Source organism: Carcharhinus amblyrhynchos, chromosome 2 (assembly GCF_965287045.1).
Source record: "Carcharhinus amblyrhynchos chromosome 2, sCarAmb.v2.hapA, whole genome shotgun sequence".
In the NCBI taxonomy this organism is placed as follows: domain Eukaryota; kingdom Metazoa; phylum Chordata; class Chondrichthyes; order Carcharhiniformes; family Carcharhinidae; genus Carcharhinus; species Carcharhinus amblyrhynchos.
In genome coordinates, this window is record NC_137325.1 from 13211352 (window position 1) to 13228407 (window position 17056).

Here is a 17056-nt window from a genome sequence, read left to right on the forward strand (position 1 = left end):
GACTATTGCGCTTATCAGGTGCAATATCTGTTTGATACAATTCTCAGCAACAACATAGCGTGGGTTTTGTGAAATAATGAGGGCATCAACTCACCGGAGTTGCTGTTGTTGCATACTGACAGGCAGTAAGGGGCAACATGAGAGAATGTCAACATTTTCCTCCGAAAGTTAGCAGCAATAATTATTGAAAATCAGATCTTTCCGATTTGGCAAAGGGCGACATAGTTCCCACAATTATATTTTGTCCCTTTGTTCCACGTCCCTTCCTCTCCTTTCTAAGCAAAGGTCAATTGAAAACAGTCATGACAACTTCTATTAAGTTTATTTATTAGTCACAAGTAAGGCTCACACTAACGCTGCAATGAAGTTACCGTGAAATTTCCCCCAGTCGCCACGCTCCAGTGCTTGTTCGGGTTAATGCACCTAACCAGCAAGTCTTTCAGACTGTGGGAGACAATCAGAGCACCCTGAGGAAACCCACGCAGACAAGGGGAGAACGCGCAAACTCCACACGGACAGTGACCCAGGCCAGGAATCAAACCCAGGTCCCTGGCACTGTGAGGCAGCAATGCTAACCGCTGTGCCATCGTGCCGCCCATAGAACCATAGCATGGCGACAGTGCAGAAGGAGGCCATTTGGCCCATCGAGTGCACTGACTCCCTGAAACAGAATCTTACCATGCCCAATCCCTGTAACTCCACGCATTTACCATGGCGTGTCCCCCTAACCTACAATAAGGGGCAAGTTTTCATGGACAATCCACCCAACCTGCACATCTCTGGAGTAGGAAACAGGAGCACCTGGAGGAAACCCAGGCAGACATGGGGAGAACGTGCAAACTCCACACAGGCAGTTTTTGAAAATCCAAGGATTGTTTGAATAGTTTAATATTATTTGAACATCCAGGGATTTTCCGATTTCCATTGGGACAGGGGCGAGGTGAAGAACCAGCCATGTATATCGAACACCCTGGCTAAAAACCTACTGACTTTCAATAGGACCAAACAATCCCAGTGGTGGGTGGGGCAGACTTGTCTTTTTCTGGGGGGGTGGATAGTTGGGGCGAGGGGTGTGGAAGAGTTCCAGATTTCCGTTACATTTTGCATGAAGAAGTGTTCCCTGATTTCGCTCCTCAGTGAGGTAGCACAGATTTTAGGATTGTGTCCTCTTAGCCTGGATACTCTGAACAGAGGAAAGCATTGCCAGATATCATTCCTTTCTGACCTCTCGCCACTTTCGCTGCACCCCTCCTTTGTGTTTTACAGTTCCCTCAGTTTGCTGGATGCTTACACTTACTGGCATCCATGAAAGCCTTTTATTAAATCTTGACATGGTCTCCTCCCTGATCTATTGCATCTGGTGCTTAACCACTCAAGCTCACTTTGCTTTTTAGTGATATGCAAATTCTAGAGACTGAATTCTTTAGATTGATACTAAATAGTTCTTTGAATGCATCCCACAGTTTGTCTTTAAATTACTCATTAACAGCCCTGCCAATGTGACTGTGGTTGGTTAATTACTCATTCCTTCAAAGTCGTTCTTCCTGAAATTTAAAACGTTAGCATGTGGCTCCCTTCTTCCTCGTGAGGCGAATATCAAATTCAGTCACATCTGGTCAGTAATTTCACAATGTTCTCTTATGCTCTGATTGTTAAAGAGATAAAAATTAAATGACATCTTTTACGACCACCCTTTGCTTCAGAGCATTTTACAGCCTATGAAGTATTCTTTAAGTGTAGTCACCATTATAAAGCAGGAAATATGTCAGCCAATTTGGATAGGCGGCGGCACAGTGGTTAGCACTGCTGCCTTCCAGAGCCAGGGAACCAGATTCACTTCCCGACTTGGGTCGCTGCCTGTGAGAGTTTGCACATTCCCCCCGTGTCTGTGTGGGTTTTCTCCGGGTTCTCCGGTTTCTTATGTAATGTAGAGACAAGGCATAGAGGAGAAGGAAAGGACAGCGCAGGATGTAATGTTACAGTCATAGCTAGGATGTAGAGAAAGGTCACCTTAATAGGAGGTAGATCCATTCAAAAATCTGCTGGCAGCGGGGAAGAAGATATTCTTGAGTTGGTTGGTACGTGTCCTCAGACTTTTTTATCTTTTTCCCAATGGAAGAAGGTGGAAGAGAGAATATCCGGTTTGCATGATTATGCTGGCTGCTTTCCCGAAGCAGCAGGAAGTATAGACGGCGTGAATGGATGGGAGGATGGTTTGTGTGATGGACTAGGCTTAATTTACAACCCTTTGTATATTCTTGCAATAGACCATATATGATGCAGTGGACCTACAATCACTGCTGACCGTGCCAATTTATCAAACTTTAGCTCGAACCAGAATAAAGCTAATATTGATGATGCGTGTCAGCTGATGCTTTGGGTGTGACTGTCATTGTTGGGGGTGGCACAGGGGTTGGGGGGGTGGGGCACAGATTGGTGGCACAGTAGTTAGCACTGCTGCCTCACAGCTCCAGGGACTCAGATTAAATTCCAGCCTTGGGTGACTGTCTGTGTGCAATTTGCACCTTCTCCCCTGTGTCTGTGTGGGTTTCCTCCCACAGTCCAAAGGTGTGCAGGATCGGTGGATTGGCCATGCTGAGTTGCCCCTTTGTGTCTGGGGGATTAGTAGGATTAGCATGTGGGCTACGGCAATAGGGTGGGAACTTGGGTGGGATTACTGTCAGTGCGGGCTGGCTGTACAGAACTGAAGAGGGATAGGAATGTGATGAATTATGTAGTTGGAGAGATGGATGGATGAAGTGGGACAGAAAAGGAGGACAAGAATAGGTTGGAGAATAGGACCAATTGACAAATGTTCAAGGATTTCCTATCCCTAGGAAATAGGAATTAATTTTATTAATCTAACCTATCCCTGCCCTTTCATTCTGCCTGAGCTCTCTAACTACATAATTCATCATACTTCACCCTCCTTCATTCTGTAGAAGGGTCATATGGACTCGAAAGGTTAACTCTGTTTCTCTCTCTCTCCACAGATGCTGCCAGACCTGCTGAGTTTATCCAGCATTTTCTGTTCTTATTTCAGGTTTCCACCCCCCCCCCCCCCCCCCCCCCCCCAGTTCTGCTTGTATTTGTTCTGAAAATTGCCTTGAACGCAGTCTGCAAATCCGCTGCCTTTACAACCTGAGCTGTCCCACGCCCACCAGTCTTTGTGAAAATTAAAACCTTTCATTTTGCTCTTGCTGTGTGCTTCCCTGATCTCGGCGCTCATATAACCTTTCCCACACACCTCGCATTGCCACTGACACCTGTTCTGCAGGTGATTCCCAGCAGAACTTTGTTTTTCACTACCACCCTATCCAAAGCTTTACCTGACTATTCTGGCTGAAATCCTTTATTTCCTGTTGTGCCTATCACTCTTGTCCCTCCTCTCCTAAAAGGACAGCACAGGAACAGCCCCTTTGGCCCTCCAAGCCCATGCTATCCTTCCCCTTCTACAGACATGACGATCTCTGATTATAGCCACCTCCCTCCAAAGGCAATGACCTTGGAGTCAGCACGGCATTATATTCTGTGGGTCCATCCATCCATTCTGTTTTGCAAAATTTGCAACTCAGTTCTGCTAAATGTACAACAGGCATCTTTTGGTTTTTGTCTTCCGCTGAACTCAGCTAAAACCAAGGTTAGGCTGTTTAATAGGAAAAAGTCTACCCCTGATCACAAAAGGTCACCACTATCTGTGCGGAGTCTGCATGTTCTTCCTGTGTAGGTTTCCTCCAGTTGCTCCTGTTTCCTTCCACATTCTGAAAGACGTGCTGGTTAGGTGCATTGACCTGAACAGGCGCCAGACGGTGGTGACTAGGGGAATTTCACAATAACTTCATTGCAGTGTTAATGTAAGCCTTGCTTGTGACTAATAAATAAACTTTAAACTTTTTTAGCTTCTGTTAATTTATCGAATCTTGCTTGGGAAAACACCTGCCCATTTGAAAACGTTGTTATGTTTTACTGTCTCTTCTTATAAGCCGGGGTCACGTAACTTGATCCAATTGGTCATTCCAGGAATGAGTGCTGTCCTTGCTTTTAATTAACTTTAGTCTGTGGTTTCCAGTGACAGGAACCTGCTACAGCTGAAGACGGGTAGAAATGTGATGAATTATGTAGTTGGAGAGGTGGGTACAACCTGGTACAGCTGAAGCAAATGCCTTTTATTACCTTGGATCCCTCTCGCCAAAGGGTTAAGGCTCTGTTGACTGAGGGCGGCATGGTGATTAGCACTGCAGCCTCACAGCGCCAGGGACCTGGGTTCAATTCCTGGCCTCGGGTGAACTGTCTTTGAGGATTCTGCACGTTCTCCCCATGTCTGCGTGGGTTTCCTCTGGGTGCTCTGGTTTCCTCCCACAGTCTAAAGATGTACAAGTTAGGTGGATTGGCCATGCCAAATTGCCCCTTTCTGTCCCTAAACGTGTAGGTTAGGGGGATAAGCCCCGTAAGAATCTGGGATTACAGGAATAGGGTCTGGATCAGATGCTCTATCGTAGAGTCGGTGCAGGCTTGATGGGTCGAATGGCCTCCTTGTGCACTGTGGGGATTCTATTCTAGGACTGATACTTGGACTTACTAACCCATCAATTCTCTTTCGCTGCTCACTTGTTTTTTGTTGTTTTTAGTGTTTCAATATTGTCACTGTCGTGTAGCTCTTGTTACTGTGGCTTTAGCCTCTTGGCCGGGCTGTAATTGTAAATGAGAGGTTGGTTCTGAATTGACTCACTGCCTAAATAAAATAAAATTATTAAATGATGGGCGGTTTGGCAGATGCTGGTTCTTTTATTGCTGCTGTTTTGGATATGCAATATTCAATAAATTTTGTGAGTGATGCCTCACCAAGTCTGTTGTATTCTCTTTCCTCCTTTACTTAATCTTCGAACAGTGAAATTGGGAAAATCTATCTGGCTGTATAGCTGGCAAGAGCCAGTTCACCAAAGGTAATCTCCTTGGAGATTCAGTCATGTTTCCTCAGAGATTGGATTGAGAGTGATTGTTGAGGGAAACTGCACAGAAACGTTGCCACGTATGTGTAACGGTGTAGCCCCCGTGCAGACAGTACTGCAAGAGGCCAACGTTCCTCGAGAATAGTTTGGGTGTAATTCTTTGCAACACAGGGTCCACGAGTGTCACTTCCTGGCTCTAAAATGACTTCCCAACCGGTCTGCACAACCCCATTCCATGTCAACCACAATCGCTCGCACTGCATGAATTCCTGACCTTGATCAGCAAATGACTGAAGTGCCTTTCACAGATCGATGCCAGGAACCATTGGGCCTCTTAAAGGGGAAATTGGATCAATATTGTCAGCATGGGTTGTGAACACATGCTGTGCAGGGTAGGGGAATTGGCCATGATAAATTGCCCTTTAGTGTCCAAAGATGTGCAGGTTAGGTAGATTGGCCATGGTACATTGCCCCTTAATGTCTAAAAGATGTGCAGGTTAGGTGGATTGGCCATGGTACATTGCCCCTTAATGTCTAAAGATATGCAGACTAGGTGGATTGGCCATGGTACATTGCCCCTTAATGTCTAAAAGATATGCAGGTTAGGTGGATTGGCCAAAGTAAATTGCCCCTTAGTGTCCAAAGGTGTACAAGTTAGGTGGATTGGCCATGGTAAATGTGTGGGTTAGGACAGAGGGGAGGTCATGGGTAAGACACTCTGTCAGAGTCGGTGCAGACTTGATGGGCCACATAGCTGCACTGTAACGATTCTATGGGTTAAGATTTGTACATGAGGTAGTGGGATTACTTATAGATTGTACTGCAAAGGAGAGCGCAGGCACAGGGTGAATGGTCTTCCCCTGTGTTTCATTGATTAGAATTCATCATTCCCTCTGGAATGAATTGCCACTGAAAGGTCTACACTGAACCCATCCATGATCTGCCACCTTAATTCAGCTTCGATTAAAAAACCTTCTATCCCAGTAACATGGGAAGGGCATCCCAAACAGTCATTGTGCCAATATCTAATTGTGACTGTTGACTAATCCTTCCAACCACAGTGGTTAGCATTGCTGCTTCACAGCGCCAGGGACCTGGGTTCAATTCCTGCCATGGGTCACTGACTGCACTTTCTCCCCGTGTCTGTGTGGGTTTTCTCTGGGTGCTCCGGTTTCCTCCCACAGTCCAAAAAGACATGCTGGTTAGGTACATTGGCTATACTAAATTCTCCCTCAGTGCACCTGAATAGGCACCGACGTGTGGCAACTAGGGGATTTTCACAGTAACTTCATTGTGCTGTTAATGTAAGCCTACTTGTGACACTAATAAATAAACACAAATTAAGCAAGATGTGGAGAGTGGAGTGACTCACCTGATGAAGGGGCGGCGCTCTGAAAGCTCGTGATTCCAAATAAACCCGTTGGACTTTAACCTGGTGTTGTGAGATTTTTTACTAAATTAAACAAGATACCTCCCCTTTTGAAGTGTTTATATCTCTTTTGCTCTGTTAACTAGAAGTTGCTACTTTACCAAAGCGGTTTCCCTGAGGTTGAAAGAGGACAGGAGGATGGGAGGTGTGAGTCACTGTGTCTCAGAGCTTGCCTCACCGGTGGGACCAGATGTAAGGTCCTTTGCTGACTATCTCTGTCTACTCTCCAACATCTTGTGCAAGAAGTAACTGACAGCAATAGATGTGAAACATTCTGCAGACCGCCCACTCGATTCCAATCAAAGACTCCATTGAGACTTGCACAGTCAGATGAACAAAAAGATCCCGGAGACTTTTGTTTATTGCATTAAAAATGCAAGAGGAAGTTTGACAGTAGTCAGAATTTATTCCTTACATTCATTGATAACTTGACAGCCGTGCCCTGATTTTCTGTGAAGCTCATTTTTAAATCGAACAAAAGTATTAATCTAACCAGTGTCACATCACCTCAAAAGCAGTCTCATTTTTGAGCGATTTTACTTTTTAAACACATAGGCTGCGATCTTACCGCCCGTTCGCGCCACACTCCCGCTGCAGCGAGGTCGCAGAATTTGGCGGAATGGCCAAATCTCTATTCACCGTGGCGGGATGGGAAAATCCCGCCAGCGTGAATGGTTGTAATGTTCCGGCCATTATCTGCTCCTCCAGTGAAAGGCTTCTCAAGGCTTAGTGGGGCTTTCACCATTTTTAAGAGTGGAGAGAAAGGCGCGGGTCTGTGCAAATGAATCCTTACTGTCCTCTCTCCGTACAGTGTTTTCCCAGGATGGTTCTATGATTGCAACACTGGTTATGTATCAGCAGCTTGAGTCAATGCAATGAAAAAGAACTGATAGAACAGCATTGTCTTCCATGGAAAACAGGCAGCATTGTCAGTAACCACCCCTGCTCTCACATACTGACCCTTCACATCAGGGTGACAACATTCATTTCATTCTGAGCATTCAAAGATCCGCTGCCTGAGTGGATGGTGCCATTCAAAACAGGGGTGTCGACAAACTGCACAGCACAGCTGGAGTTCGGCGCTCCTCCACACGGCGCTCTCTCCAGCTCCAGCACGGTGACGTTGTTGGCTGCGGAGGTGCTGAGAATGTGAGCAGGGACGTACAGGGTGATTTGGGGCCCTCGGGTCGGCCAGTAGCGACCCAGGTTGAAGCCGTTGATCCACACCTGACCCTGAAACAAAATGCAAAGGAACATTTTTACCATTCACGATCCCGATCGGTGGCCTCACAGTCCCGAGACCAGGCGCTATGCAAATTGACAAAGTGGGAAAACACCTGACATCTCGGGCTGAGTTTCACCCTCTGGTTAATGATGATCCAGTCATATAGGTTCATGGGGCATTAGCCAGAGCAAATCCAGATTTGCTTCCCTGAAGGACCATATAGATGGCAAAAAACAAAACAGAAAATGCTGCAAAATCTCAGAGGCTCTGGCAGCATGCGGGGAGAGAGAACAGAGCCAATGGTTCATAGAAACCATAGAAACCCTACAGTGCAGAAGGCGGCCACTCAGCCCATTGAGTCTGCACTGACAACAATCCCACCTAAACCCTACCCCGTAACCCCACCTATTTACTCCACTAAGCCTTCTAACCTACGCAACCCCGTGACACTAAGGGACAATTTAGCAAGGTCAATCCACCTAACCCACACATCTTTGGACTGTGGGAGGAAGTCAGAGGAAACCCACACAGACCACGGGGAGAATGTGCAGACTCCGCACAGACAGTGACCCAAGCCAGGAATCGAACCCAGATCTCTGGAGCTGCTAATGTGTTTAGCAGTGCTAACCAATGTGCCATCGTGCCGCCCATTTCGAGTCTGGATGACCTTCCACCACATTATACACAAGCTGGGTCTTTATCACAATCCAGTAGATATCACAGATACCAGCTTCTTCAACCAGACTCTTAATTAACTGAATTAAAATTGCCCCAGCTGCCAGCTGGGCTTTGAACCCAAGTATTACGAGTTCAGGCTTCTGGATTATTAGCTCAGTGACATAACCACAATGCTACCAGACTGGCGCACATTGGCTGCAAAGTGGGCATGAAGAGACTGAAACATTATATATATGATACACACAAAAATAGAAGTTTATTCTTTGTGTGGTACAAGTTCAAACGGTGACAATAAGGGGGGGGGGGGGGCATGGTGGCATAGCGCCAGGGACCCTGATTCAATTCCTGGCTTGGGTCACTGTGTGGAGTTTGCATGTTCTCCCTGTGTCTGCGTGGGTTTTCTCCCACAGTCCAAAGATGTGTGGGTTAGGTTGATTGGCCGTGCTAAATTGACCCTATTGTCAGGGGATTGGCAGGGTAAATATGTGGGGTTATGGTAATAGGCCTGAGTGGAAAACTGTGATCAGTCAGGAAAACGGGGCTGAATGGCCTCCTTCAGCCCTGCAGCGATTCTATGGTTCTATGAATAGTGGGGTGGAAACAGGAGACTGTGACCTTCTGCTTGGCCATCTCTGCATATTCGATTCCACCTGAATACCTGACTTTGGCTCCATGGTGTACATTCACACCGAGTTCCTGCCCACTCGAATGGCCAGTGATTAATGGGAGATCATGCTACATGTACCTGGAATTTGGGAGTCTTCTGGAGAAATTTCCAGGAGGTTGTAAACTATTTAGGCCAGGATTCCAGGGAGACAATGGCCTAGTGGATAGACTATTAATCCAGAATAATCAGCTGGGTTCGAATCCCACCATGGCAGATGGTGGAATCTGAACTCAGTAAAAAAAAAGATCTGGAATTGAGAATCTACTGATGACCGTGAAACTATTATCGATTGTCCAAACACCTCATCTGGTTTACTAATGTCCTTTAGGGAAGGGAATCTGCTATCCTAACCTGGTCTAGTCTACACGTAACTCCAGAGCCACAGCAATGTGGTTGACTCTCAACTGCCCTCTGAAACAGCCCAGCCAAGGGAAACTAGGGATGGGCAATAAATGCTGGCCAGTCAGCGATGCCCATGTCCCACGAATGGATAAATAAAAAGGTCTCGTCTGCCCTGCTACCGCTGCCTGCGAGAATGGAGAATTTTGGCGCTTAGCAAAAATTCCACTCACTGCAGCAGGACTGGAGAATCACAGCCACAGGTGAGGTCGGAGAATTCTGGCCTTAGAGTGGGATTTTCTGCCCCCCACCATTGGCTGGCGGTGGGATCTTCCAGTCCCGCTGATGTCTAAGGGGTTTTGTGTGTCCTGCAATCTCGCCTGTAGGGGTCACCATCAGCAGGACTGGAAGATCTCACTGGTGGAAATAGCCAGAAAATTTCAGCATTAAAATGGAGATGGCAGGGGCAGTATCTTGGAAGGAAACCTACCCTGAATTAGACAGGTTACAGCTGTCTCAGGGTCTGCCATTTCCTCATTCCCCATTAGAATTACATTCACATTTACTTTACTAATTTCTTCCAAATTATACATTCACAGAAACATTTACAATCTGTTTTTGTGTCTCTTCCCAGTCTATCCTCTATTCCTTTTCACTCTATTCATTAGTCCTCATTTACTGAATTCTAAGCTCCTTTCAATTCCCAGCCTTTACTTTTTTTGGGAGGCAACAATACAAGTCTCTTCCTTTGATCTAATATGACATTTTCATCTCTTCCCAGTAGCACAGCTAGGTCACATTTTCAATGGTTTTTTTTGTGCCCTAAAATGATGCAGGTGATGTATTAATTCTTTAAATACTCACCATTGTTATCCACCATCGCATCTTTTAACAGTTTTGCAACCTGCCTGAACCAACTTCCCCTTATGTCTGCATAGTTTGTTTTGTTTTCTGATTATTCTCTGCTCTACTCCGGAACTATTGTTAGAGGACATATAAATAATTTCCGTCCCTTGATGTTTCTCAGCTCGCCTGTCCAAACTGCTTCTAAGCCTCGATTTTCTTTCTAGTGTCTCAACACGTTCTTTATTACCATGCTTGTTCCTCTTTTTCGGTTTTGCCCACTCCTTCCAATAGTGTTCTTATATTCCGATAATGAGCAGAGGCCACGCAAAGTGGGGCAGATTGCTGGAAGAGGGAGGAGAAGGGCTTTTCAGCAGCAGACTATATCTGCCCCGTGTGTTGATGGAACATTCTTCCTGCCTCTACAGCGACAACCAAAGTAAGTGATGTCTGAGTTTCATGAAGGATGTTGGCATTGAAATCGGCCAATTGCTGCAGCCACAACTCCAGTCTCAGAGCAGTGTAAACACCGCATTGCCGTCGGCAATGAAGGTGGCCATAGCTGCGAACTTTGATGTTTTTATCTTCTAGGCGTTGTTGGTTAGCAACGCACTCCTCCTACACGGACATAGTTCAGAAATAGGACAGCAAGAAGCTTTGAGATCTGTGGAGGACTATGCGGATAAGGTGAGCCAAAAGTGTCCCACACCAAACATCCAACAAAAATCACTCAATCAAACCAATTCCTTTGTTTGTGGCGTGGAACTGCAATTTCACGGCTTCACGCTCACTTGAAAGACCAAACACTCTTGCAACACCGTGTTGCTCCCTAACCATTTAATCGCACACCATGGATGGGTTCAGCTGTCAGTGAAGACTCTGTATAAACTAACAACAACCCAGTGCTACTTTTCCGTTCACAGACCAATTTAACAGGAGATATAAAAGTCTGAGGACACTTACCAGCCCACTCAAGAACAGCTCCTTCTATGCTGCCTAGCTATGACTGTAGCACTACATTCTGCACTCTCTCCTTTCCTTCTCTATGAACGATATGCTTTGTCTGTGTAGTATGCAAGAAACAATACTTTTCACTGTATGATACATGTGACAATAATAAAGAACAAAGAAAATTACAGCACAGAAACAGACTCTTCAGCCCTCCCAGCCTGCACTGACCATGCTGCCCGATTGAACTAAAATAATGACAAATCAAATCAAACGTTACCTATTAAATGTGATTGAAATTAAGGCTCGGACTTGCTGTTTTGGTGAAGGCAAACGATATCTTAAGAATATTAAGATATCTTGGGGGGGGGCGAGCGACACGGTGGTTAGCACTGCTGCCTCACAGTGCCAGGAACCCGGGTTTGATTCCCAGTTTGGGTCACTGTGTGGAGTTCTCTCCGTGTCTGCGTGGATTTCCTCCGGGTGCTCCAGTTCCTCCCACAGTCCAAACGACGTGCTGGTGAGTTGCATTGGCCATGCTAAATCTCCCTTAGTGTACCCGAGCAGGAGTGTGGCTACTAGGGGATTCTCACAGTAACTTCATTGCAGTGTTAATGTATGCCTACTTGTGACTGATAAATAAAACTTTATTTTATTTCTACATCTCTGGTTAATAATCCACCTTTGGACAACGACACCCAAATAACTGCAGCACCATTTGTAGGAACAAGCTGGACAGATACCGGCTGCAGTTCTGACCTGCAGTGTGACTGTCGCCACGAACCCAACCTAATCCATTGGCTGCAAAGATCTGGAGGTGACAACGTGAAGGTGTGAATCATGCTGTAAAAATACACAGGCTGGCATGATCCTGAAAGAAATGTCTTGATTCGATTCACCATTCATGGTGCGCACCATGACTCAGTCTGGTTGCGGGTACCACTGGCCAAAGTGCCAATTTCACAGGGCTACAGACTTGGTGGGATCAGCAGCAAGGGGCTAAAGGCAGATACAGGGACAGGTCTCCTTTCTGAATTGGGTAAGGGTGCCAACATCCACTACTCTCACCCTTTACCCTAACCTCTGGCATTTCATTTGTGACAAATCACATCCACCGCTCTCCCAGCCTCTCCCTGCCCCATTAGCTTTGGCTGCACAGTCTTCAGGGAGTTGTAGCCTTCTCTCCACCATGCAGCGATGGAGAGACCAGCTGGTGGGATTTTAGGGCCTTTCCTGCTGACAGGATCTTCCAGTCCCACCGAAGATGATCCCGCACCTCCCCCTCTCTGGCTCCCCAGGCCGGCACCTCCTTCCTTGATCTTTAACGTCTTCCATAGCAGCCTCACTTGCCTGCGTGGGTTAAACCCCCCTCTGGCTGCTTTGTTGCTGGGGATGGCTGAATTGAAGGGCACCGTGCTGTGGTTGGTACTTCAGAAAGAGCGTTCAGACTGCTTATGGAGTCTACTTGTCGCCTGAACTGCGAACAAAATGGCAGCCAAAACCAGTGCCCAGTGAGATGCCTCCACAGAGCCTTTAGAATCCTTACAATGCAGAAACAGGCCACTCGGCCCACCCATTCTCTGAAAGAGCATCTTACCCAGGACCACACGCCCTCTCCACTCCAGTAACTCCGCACATTTACCACGGTCAATCCACCTAACTAGCACATCTCTGGAGTGTGGGAGGAAACTGGAGTACCCGGAGGAAACCCAACGCAGACACGGGGAGAACGTACCAACTCTACGCAGATAGGCACCCGAGGCTGGAACTGAACCTGGCTTCTTCCTGGAGCTGTGAGGCAGCAGTGCTAACCACTGTGCCACCCTCTTCGCCCATAATTCAGGTAAGCTTTGAGCCACTTAAGGCCAATATCGACACGGGGAGGGATAAGATTGGGATAGGCACAGAATGTCATTGTGGTGAGGAGGGACTGTGATTGGTGAAGGGATTGGTGAAGGGATTGCTAAGGGAGTGTTCCCCAAACCACGCACCCCACCCTCGTCCAGTACTTGTACTCCTCCCAGATCAAAGACATTGCTACCAAAAAACGTAGTTGGTTGGTTCCTGTCACCATTCAGCTGCCAACTTTTCCAAGGTTCGCCACCATTAAATTTAAATTAGTGACCCACCCATTCCAACCCCCCCACCCCCCACCCCCCACCTCCCCTCCCCCCCCCCACCCCACCCCTCCCCTCCCCCTCCCACCCCACCCCTCCCCTCCCCTCCCCCTCCCTCCCACCCCACCTCCCCCTCCCTCCCACCCCCACCCCCCACCCCCCCCACCCCCCACCCCACTCCCCTCCCCCCCCACCCCCCACCCCACCCCTCCCCTCCCCCCCCCCCTACCCCCACCCCACCCCTCCCCTCCCCTCCCCCCCCTCCCTCCCACCCCCACCCCCCCCCTCCCCTCCCCCCCCTCCCTCCCACCCCCACCCCCCCCCTCCCCTCCCCCCCTCCCTCCCACCCCCACCCCCCCCTCCCCTCCCCCCCCTCCCTCCCACCCCCACCCCCCACCACCCCCCCCTCCCCCTCCCCCACCTCCCCTCCCCCTCCCTCCCACCCCCTCCCCCTCCCTCCCACCCCCACCTCCCCCCACCACCCCCCCCACCCCCTCCCCACCACCCCTCCCTCCCCCCCCACCCCTCCCCCCTCCCTCCCCCCCCCCTCCCTCCCCCCACCTCCCTCCCCCCCCCACCCCCCCACCCCCTCCCCACCACCCCTCCCTCCCCCCCCCACCCCTCCCCCCCTCCCTCCCCCCCCCCTCCCTCCCCCCACCTCCCTCCCCCCCCCACCCCTCCCCCCCTCCCCACCCCACCACCCCTCCCCCCCTCCCCCACCCCCCCCCTCCCCCCTCCCCCACCCCCCCCACCCCCACCCCCCCCACCCCCCTCCCCCACCCCCCCACCCCTTCCCATCACTCTCAGACAACCAAATGAACTGTGGAGCTCTGAGTTAAATATTGCAATCTCGAGAGTTGGATATCAATACACTGGGTGATGATCCTCTACTCCAAGGCTGGCAACAGGTAGCTTTTCCTAATTTTGTAATTTTAATTTCCCCCCCCTCAGACCTTTTCTTCCACCTGTCGTGGTGGAGTCACCAGTTAGCACCAACCCCAGGAAGCCTGCAATGAAGCATTTCTTTAGCAGACAATTCTCCGTATCTTGGCTGCTTTAAATTTAAGTCCCAGGACTTCCCCCCAGAGCTGGGTGTATTGCCTGAACGAGTAAAGGGCACAAATGAGTCAATTGTACTGACTGTGACCTTTTGAAAAGACTTTCTAGACACTTAACCCCCGAGAACATCTTTCTCACCCTCCTTTTGAGTAATGGGAGAATACTGAGTCTCACACCCTATTACACATCTCCGGTGCTCTCAGTCGATGGACTGCCAGCATTAATGCAAAATCTAGCAGGTACTCAATAAACAACTTATCATTGAATCCCTACAGTGCAGAAGGAAGCCAGTTGGCCTATTGAGCCTTCACCGTCAACAGCCCCACCCAGGCCCCATCCCCGCAACCCTTCATGTTTATCCCACTAATCCCCCTGACACTAATCGGGATGAGTCACACGCGCAAACTACAGTGGCAATTTCCCTCTGCCATTTCCATAAACTGATACGAATTCTCCCAACGCCGGCACAACATTTTCTGTGGTAATGTGATTGGGAATCCCTCTGCCAGGAATTCCTGGCGCTTAGGCTCAGTGATGTGGAGATGCCGGCGTTAGACTGGGGTAAACACGGTAAGAAGTCTCACAACACCAGGTTAAAGTCCAGCAGGTTTATTTGAGTAAAACGCCACTAGCTTTCAGAACGCTGCTCCTTCGTCAGGTGAGTGGGGAGTTCTGATCACAAACAGGGCATATAAAGACACACACAGTTTACAGAATACTGATTAGAATGTGAGTCTTTCTGCGGACTGTGGACCACTAAACCTGCCTTTTAAGACCAGCCCCAACTTTTATATAGAGTTTAAACAAATGAGCAAGGAGCAACAGTCACGATAAAACCATATCTCAGCAAGCTTTGCTACAATAACAGTGTTTATCTCAATATATATGGAATGTTGGAATTCACAGATGAGAAGGTTATATGAGCCACTCAATGGCTATTTAATGAATGGCAGGGCACGGGGAAGCTTCAAGGAACAGATGGATCTTGGAGTACTTATCCCCAGACCCCTGGAGTCAGCAGAGGTGAATAGAGTAAATTCAGAGGCATATGGGACACTTGCTTTTATTAGCCATGGCACAGAGTATAAGATGTGGAGATGCTGGCATTGGACTGGTGTAAACACAGTAAGAAGTCTCACAACACCAGGTTAAATCCAACAGGTTTATTTGGTAGCAAACGTCACTAGCTTTCGGAGCGCTGCTCCTTCAACTTGCAACTTGGCCAATATTGTCTACCTGATACGCTGCAGGAAAGGATGTCCCGAGGCAAGGTGCATTGGGGCGACCATGCAGACACTATGACAACAGATGAATGAACACCACTCGACAATCACCAGGCAGGAGTGTTCTCTTCCTGTTGGCGAACACTTCAGTGATCACGGGCATTTGGCCTCTGATCTTCGGGTAAGCGTTCTCCAAGGCGGCCTTCACAACACACAACAGCGCAGAATCGCTGAGCAGAGACTGATAGCTAAGTTCTGCACACATGAGAACGGCCTCAACCAGGATCTCGAGTTCATGTCACACTATCTATAATCCCCACGACTTGTCTGGACTTGCAAAATCTCACTAACTGTCCTGTCTGGAGACAATACACACCTTTTTACCTGTGCTTAATGCTCTCTCCACTCACATTGTCTGTACCTTTAAGACTTGATTAGCTGTAAAGACTCGCATTCCAATCATTACTGTGTAAATTGAGCTTGTGTCTTTATATGCCCTGCTTGTGAACAGAACTCCCCACTCACCTGAAAAAGGAGCAGTTCTCCGAAAGCTAGTGGCTTTTGCTACCAAATAAACCTGTTGGACTTTAACCTGGTGTCGTGAGACTTCTTGTAGAGTATAAGAGCAGGGAGGGTATATTGGAGCTGTACAGAGTTCATCCGGCTCCACAAAGACCAATCCAAAGGCTCCTCCCACCTCCTAAGGAGCAAGTGTTCCATTTCCAAAGCCAGCGTGGGGATAGCTGTGGGACAGACAGTGACCAGAAAAGTTCAAAACTGGCGGCTATTTTGTGCCCTCCTTTCTGGGTTCATTTTCCTCAGCCAACTTTGGGCACGCATGCCCACTCCAAATGTAACCTCAGCGCACAGGCTGCTTGCAAGCAATGCCCCTGTTTTGGGGTAAAGATGGAGTCAGACACAAGAGGAGAGGGGAAGAGAAAAATCAAGCATTTATTATTACTGAAACCTCTAAGCGCCGATGTAATTCTAACCTCCACTCTTCCAGCCAAATTCTTAATTGCCAACACCACGCTCAAGCAACAAATAAACTTACATAACATTGTGCGTTAATTTCTCTGTGCCAACCTCTTCTTGACATGCAATTGGAATCACAATTATTATATTATCCTTGCAAAATTCTCAGTACGCGCAGTAAACGTTGTGAAACAGTCAGCTGGTAGCAGGCCAACATATAGTCCTACCCACCCCCCCAGCCTTTCAAAGCCCCCTCCGTGCTCCCCAGATCCCCTGCCCTCTTGTCACTGAATAAAGTGAAGGATTTACACAGGATGGCAACGTATTGAACAGGAGTTGACAACACGGCAAGTCCACGATATGAACTGCTACGCTATTTTAAAATTCATTTCCACTTATTTAAGGGGGTTCCTGCATGTGTTAAAAAGACTATTGGAATTTTTTTTTTATCCATTTGTGGGCATTGCTGGTTGTACCAGCATTTACTGCCCATCCTTAGTTGCCCTTAGAGGGCAATTGAGAGTCAACCACATTGTTGTGGCTCTGGAGTCACATGAGGGCCAGCCCGGATAAGGGCGACAGATTTCCTTCCCTAAAGGACATC

The 17056-nt window shown here is 48.1% G+C and overlaps 1 protein-coding gene across 1 annotated transcript in view; it reads right to left on the reverse strand.

The window, feature by feature from the left end:
• Nucleotides 1-6704: 6704 nt before the first annotated feature.
• The window catches only part of glb1 (galactosidase, beta 1), a 74030-nt gene continuing 63678 nt past the window's right edge, over nt 6705-17056 (reverse strand). Inside the window, exon 16 of the mRNA XM_080202468.1 lies at nt 6705-7611. Coding sequence (XP_080058594.1) covers nt 7342-7611 — 270 coding nt within the window. The 3' untranslated portion in view covers nt 6705-7341. The remainder of the gene's footprint in view (nt 7612-17056) is intronic.